The 5,833-nt window shown below is 62.9% G+C and overlaps 1 protein-coding gene across 1 annotated transcript in view; it reads left to right on the forward strand.

The window, feature by feature from the left end:
* RBFOX3 (RNA binding fox-1 homolog 3) overlaps positions 1–5,815 on the forward strand; it is a 77,194-nt gene extending 71,379 nt beyond the window's left edge. Inside the window, exons 4-14 of the mRNA XM_029960122.1 lie at positions 1–45; positions 563–700; positions 1,097–1,150; positions 1,639–1,731; positions 2,665–2,725; positions 2,951–3,004; positions 3,124–3,256; positions 3,829–3,868; positions 4,440–4,501; positions 4,788–4,866; positions 5,710–5,815. Of these exons, the coding sequence (XP_029815982.1) occupies positions 1–45; positions 563–700; positions 1,097–1,150; positions 1,639–1,731; positions 2,665–2,725; positions 2,951–3,004; positions 3,124–3,256; positions 3,829–3,868; positions 4,440–4,501; positions 4,788–4,866; positions 5,710–5,754 (804 nt within the window). The 3' untranslated portion in view covers positions 5,755–5,815. The remainder of the gene's footprint in view (positions 46–562; positions 701–1,096; positions 1,151–1,638; positions 1,732–2,664; positions 2,726–2,950; positions 3,005–3,123; positions 3,257–3,828; positions 3,869–4,439; positions 4,502–4,787; positions 4,867–5,709) is intronic.
* The last annotated feature ends 18 nt before the right edge of the window (positions 5,816–5,833 follow it).

Genomic DNA, 5,833 nt, shown 5'->3' on the forward strand with positions numbered 1-5,833 from the left:
ACCGACGCCAGCACACAGTCCATAGCAGGGACACAGACGGTACCGGTAAGGCAGCGGGTCAGGGGGCACGGGGGGCCCAGGGCATTGCCGGAGCATCCGGGAGGGTGCTGGGGCAGTGGTGCTGCCTGGCTGCAGTCCCACGGGGCACTGGGCTGGGTGCTCCCACCATCGCCTCTCCTCGCAGCACCCCCCCTCAATTCTAATCACTTGTAGTCCACCTGCTTGGCTCTGGTCCACCGGATCATGGCAATTACAGGGCTGGAACTCAGCACTGGGAAAGCGCTGAGCTCAGCATTTCCCAGTGCTTCCACATGGCCCCACAGGCAGTGTCTGCACCCCTGCCTCAAGCACCCCCACAGCCCTGCCATCATCCCCCTGGCTCACCAGGATGCAGGGACACCCATGGGGTGCTGCCTGAGGCTTGGGGACCGCTGGTTTCAGGGTGTCCCTGGGGGCAGGCAGGGCCAAGCACAGGGCAGGGGGACATTCCCCAAGACTGGAGCCCCAGCAGGGACATGAGTCTGGCACGGCCAGGGGCTGATGGTGGTGGTGCCTCCCACAGCAGACAGACGAGGCGGCACAGACAGACAGCCAGCAGCTACATTCCTCAGACAACACAGACAAGCAGCAGCCTAAGAGGTTACACGTCTCCAACATCCCCTTCCGATTCCGGGACCCTGACCTGCGACAAATGTTTGGGGTGAGTCCAGCCCCATCCAGCCACCATGTCACCTGCTCCCTGCTCGATGCTGCCCTGTGTCACCATCGGGACACTGACACTGTCCCCTTCCAAGGGCCCATCCTGTGCATGGAGTGTCACAGAGCCCTTGTCTCCCCTCACTATCCCCTTCCTAGCCCTCATTAGGACTCAGAGCAGTGCTGGCTAATGAGATTTTGGGTGACACTCCCAAAGTCCTGGCAGAGTGGGAGCCATGGGAGGGATGAGGGCTCTCCCCTGCATGGCCCTGAGAGTCCCTGGGCCTGGCCCCCAAGGCAGCCCCTGGCCCATCCCTGGCACAGAGCCCCATGCCAGCAGCCCCGGGTGTGGGGCTGGGGGCTCTACGGGCACTCACCCTTCTGCTCTCTCCACTTGCAGCAATTCGGGAAGATACTGGATGTGGAGATCATTTTCAATGAGCGGGGCTCCAAGGTGGGTGCTGCCCACAGCTGGCACCGTATGGCGAGTCCTGGGGAGGGGGTCAGCGGAGCCGGGTTGCCTGGCAGCACTGTAACCTGCTCTCCTCTCCTGCCCCATGGGATCTTGGCGTGGGATGCCCCATCTCGGGGTAGCTCCTGCACCAACTGGGGTGGCCCTGGCACTGGAGGGAAGGAAGGGCTTGCTCTGCCCCCCCACAGGCAGCTCATGTCCCTCTGTGTCTGGATGTCTCTGTTGTATCTTCCCCGTTTTCTGTGCCCCTCTCCCAGACTCTTCTCCCAGCTTGTGGGCGATGCTGAGGCCTCAGCCGGGACCCCCAGCCCCTGCGGGGACCCCAGCCCGGGCTCTCCATCTCTGCACTGTGGCAGCCTCACCTCTGCGCCAGCTCTCCTGATTCACCCCCTCTCTCTCTCTGTCCCCGCACCCTCTCTCTGTCTCTCTCTCTCTGTCTCTTTCTTTCTCCTTTTCTCCTCTGCTCACAGGGTTTTGGGTTTGTAACTTTTGAAACTAGCACAGATGCCGACCGGGCACGAGAGAAGCTGAATGGCACCATCGTAGAGGGCCGGAAGATTGAGGTGCTCAGATAAGTGTGCTAGTGCCGTGCCATGCCTGCGTGTGCGTGTCCCCTGCCCGGGCTGCGGGATGCTTGAGGGCAGCTCTGGGTCCTGGGTGCCCCCGGGGAGCTGTCCCCAGCCTTTGCATGTGTCCCTGAATGTGGCACAGGAGCATGTGTGCCGGCTGCCAGGAAGTTCATCGCTTGGCACAAGGAGCGGCCCAAAGGAACCTCCCATGTGCGGGGAGAGCCGGGATTTCAGCTGGGGCTTTGTTCTGCCTGGTACAGATGGGTCTGGCAGAGAACCCCCCTGCAGCCCTGTGCCTGCTGCGTAGCTGCCCCACACTCTGCAGGGAGCTTTAGGGCTCTGCCCCATGTGCCGTTCCCACCTGTCCTGTGCCGGAAGGGAGGATCCACTCAGGGCTCTGCACCCTCAGTGCCAGAGGTTACCTGTCCCTGGAGGCTTTGATTTCTCCAAGCCTGGCACAGGCATCAGGCTCTGCCCATTCATCGGCAGCTCCTCACTGGTGGCCGGCAAGCAGTGGGAAGCAGAATGGCACATGGCAGAGGGAATGGGACAAAATGTCCCAGCAGTGCTGAGGGCAGGGAAGGAGCCTGGCAGGGCACAGCAGCGCCCCATGGATGGGGAAAACATGGTCCAACAAAGCCAGGCCTGAGCATGGCACCGCAGCACTCGGGGCATCAGCCACCAGCCTGACCCACGCTCGTTGCTGCAGCCAGGAGGCCTGGCCTGGCTGGGGGTACGAGCAGGTCTGCGTGTGGTGGGGCGGCTGCGGGCAGAGACTTGCCTCGTGACAGCTCCGCCGCAGCCGGCGTCCTTCGCTCCGCACCCGCAGCAGCGAGATGGGCCGAGCACAGCGAGCGGGCCCTCTGGACCACGGCCTCGCCAGCCCCACGGCCCGCAGGCACTGAGCCCCCGTCCCTCTCTCTGCAGGTGAACAATGCCACAGCCCGCGTCATGACCAACAAGAAGGTGGCCAACCCTTACACCAACGGTAAGGGCCAGTGTCCAGAGAGCAGGGACTGCAGTGGGCAGGGGCATCCCCTGGGCACACTCACTGCCTGGCTGCCGTGGAGCTCTGACTGTGGAGAGCAGCCACCCCTGTCCAGTGCAGGAGTACAACCCCTCCATGCCCTCCTCCTGCCTGGGGATGGGGCTGTGGCCCCTCAGAGTGCCACGGGAGCAGTGCTCTGTCCTCACTGGCTCTCTCTGCCCACAGGCTGGAAGCTGAACCCAGTGGTGGGAGCAGTCTATGGCCCCGAATTCTACGCAGGTAATAACTGAGTTGCAGCTGTCCCTGCCACAGGTGCCCCCCAAACATCAGCTCTGCATTCTGTCTGACCTTGCCACTGCTCAGCACAGCAAGCCCATGTGTGTCCCCTCCTCCCACAGTAACGGGATTCCCATACCCCACCACGGGGACAGCCGTGGCCTACCGAGGGGCACACCTACGGGGACGGGGACGCGCCGTCTACAACACCTTCCGAGCTGCGCCGCCACCGCCGCCCATCCCCACCTACGGCGCGTGAGTATCCACGGCCACGGCGGGGCCCTGCTGGGGCGGGGGGCGTGTGCTGGCACTGCTCCGGGTCTGCAGCAGCCTCACCAGGCTCTGACACATCAGGAATGGGCTGCAGCTCCCACAGCACTTGCTTGGCCATGGACTCTCTGCAACCCCTAGGCTGCTGCCCTCAGGGTGACCCATGCACTCACCAGCCTCCTGTGCCCCAAGGCACAGGATGTTATTCCAGCCAGGATGGTTGGTTTAATGGAGACTCTCTCCTGACACATGCGGCTGTGCTGGCATTGGGCACGGACATGGCCATGGCCATCTGCAGCTGCTCAGCTGCTCCAGCAGCTATCATGCTCCAGACTCCTCCATCCCTGTAGCACCCCTGGCCCTGGGCCATGCTGTCCACCTGTCCCTAGGTCCCTGCCCAGAGTGCCAGCCTGGACATGCCCTCGAGGGCCTGCACAACCACTCCTCACCCCTCAGCTGCGCTGTTGAGGCAGCTCCCCTCGTTCACCACCCTCATTCTGCTGCTCCCCTCGTCTGGGGACACTGGCCGGGCTCTGACGCCTCCACCTCATTTCCAGGGTCGTCTACCAGGACGGGTTCTACGGAGCTGAGATCTATGTAAGTGACACTGTGCCCAGAGCTGGGCCGTGACGGGGACCCCATGCCAGGGCAGGGAGCAGGCAGCACTGGGCATCTCCATGGTGGGCTCTGCCCCTGCCACCCCCTTTTCCTGGGAGGCAGAGCATGAACAGAATGTGGCTCCTCTGGAGCGATCTGGGTGGCACTGCATGGGGTCCTGTGCCCTGTCTTGTGCCCACCAGCCCCCTTGCGGGGCCAGCACCACGTGGGATTTACGGTCTCAGTGCCTTACACCCACGTTTAACCTCTGTGTCTGAGGAGCCAGCGGCGATATTTCAGGCGGGCGCTGAAGGATTTATCTAACGTGGCACCTCATTAAAGCAAGTGGGGAGGTGACATTCTCTCCTCTGGAAATTTAATTTTTTAAGGTTAATGTTTGTGAAAGCCCTTGGGGAATGGTAATGAGGCTGCTGCGTGCCCAGTGGCACCAGCACTGGCTCCCCACAGGCCTCACCACTGTAATGTGCAGTGCCATGGGGCACTCAACTGCCCTCACCCCGGTCCCCCCCGCCGTGGGTGCTGCCCCCTGACCAGTCTCTCCTCCCTGCAGGGGGGCTATGCTGCCTACAGGTACGCCCAGCCTGCGGCAGCAGCGGCAGCGTACAGTGACAGGTAAGCACCGCGGGCACCGCGCTGGGGGGAGCCCCGTGTCACCCCCTGCACTGCCGTCTCTGACACCCCCAGCTCTTGTGCACTGCAGGATGGGCAGGGTCAGGCATGGGGAAGGTGTCCTGCAAACTGGGACCCCTCTGCTTCCCTCAGAGCTGGGACTGGAAAGGGCTGGCACCACTGGAGGGAGATTCCGGGGGGCTCCCAGGCACAGCTGGGCAGGAGGGCTCCAAGGGGAGACAGAACCCCCACTCTTGTCACTAACACCCACCACTGTGTTTGCTCCTAGTTACGGCAGAGTGTACGCAGCAGCAGACCCCTACCACCACACCATCGGCCCCGCCGCCACGTACAGCATCGGCACCATGGTAAGAGCAGCCCCTCGGCCTTCCTCTGCTTCCGGGGGGCTGCAGCCAGCCCGGGGAGGGGGCCAGCACGGCAGCCGGCCAGCCTGCAGGGCATGGGGCACCCCCGCACACGGGGACTGTGGGAGGGGAGCGGGGACAGCGCAGCCCCTGCCTGGCTCTGTCTGCAGGAGAGAAGACCCCCCGCCCTGCACCTCTGTTCCATGTACCCCTCACACCCTGCGTAGTCCTGCCCATGCACTCTGCTTCCCGGGGGCTTGGCTACACCCCACGCCAGCTGCCTGCTCAGTGTCCCAGGGCCCTGCCTGGGGTCTGGGACCCCTTCTCTCATTCCAGTGCAGGGCATTGTCCCCAGGCCCCCACGTAGAGCCACACTCAGGGAGCACTGCAGCCCCCTATGCACTGCAGCTCTTGGCTAGCTCTGACAGCATCAAAGATGAAAAATCTCCACTCATGGGTAGGACCTCAAAGCCAACCCACCTTTCTCTGCCTTTTTTTACTCCTTTGGCACCCCCAGCCCCAGGCAGCCACTAGTGAGGGGGCGTGGGCACTCCATCCTGGGGGTTTCCAACCCCGTGGCACAGCAGGGACAGGCTCCTTGGTGGGCACATCATGGCGGTGCCATGGCTGGGGCACATGGCACCCTCTGGCCCCAGGGCAGTACCCATGGCCGCCACAGAGCCTGGGCAGCACTGGGCACCCTGGCCTTGCCCAATCCTCATGTCCCAAGAACAGCAGGAATTTGTTATCAGTTGAAAGAGGAAAAAAAAGAAGAAAAAAGGGAAGATCTGGGCTTTGCCTCTCTCCAAATACTGATTGGCTTTTTTTTCATCTTTGATGTTGCAGGCTAGTCTATACCGAGGAGGGTACAGCCGCTTCACTCCCTACTAGCAAGACAGACCCAGCCCCCCCACCACTGCCCCCGATGCTCACTAGCACCAAACCAAACCAGGCAGACAGAGCCGAGGCC

Source organism: Manacus vitellinus, unplaced genomic scaffold (genome assembly GCF_001715985.3).
Source record: "Manacus vitellinus isolate BGI_N305 unplaced genomic scaffold, ASM171598v3 scaffold_24_pilon, whole genome shotgun sequence".
NCBI lineage: Eukaryota > Metazoa > Chordata > Aves > Passeriformes > Pipridae > Manacus > Manacus vitellinus.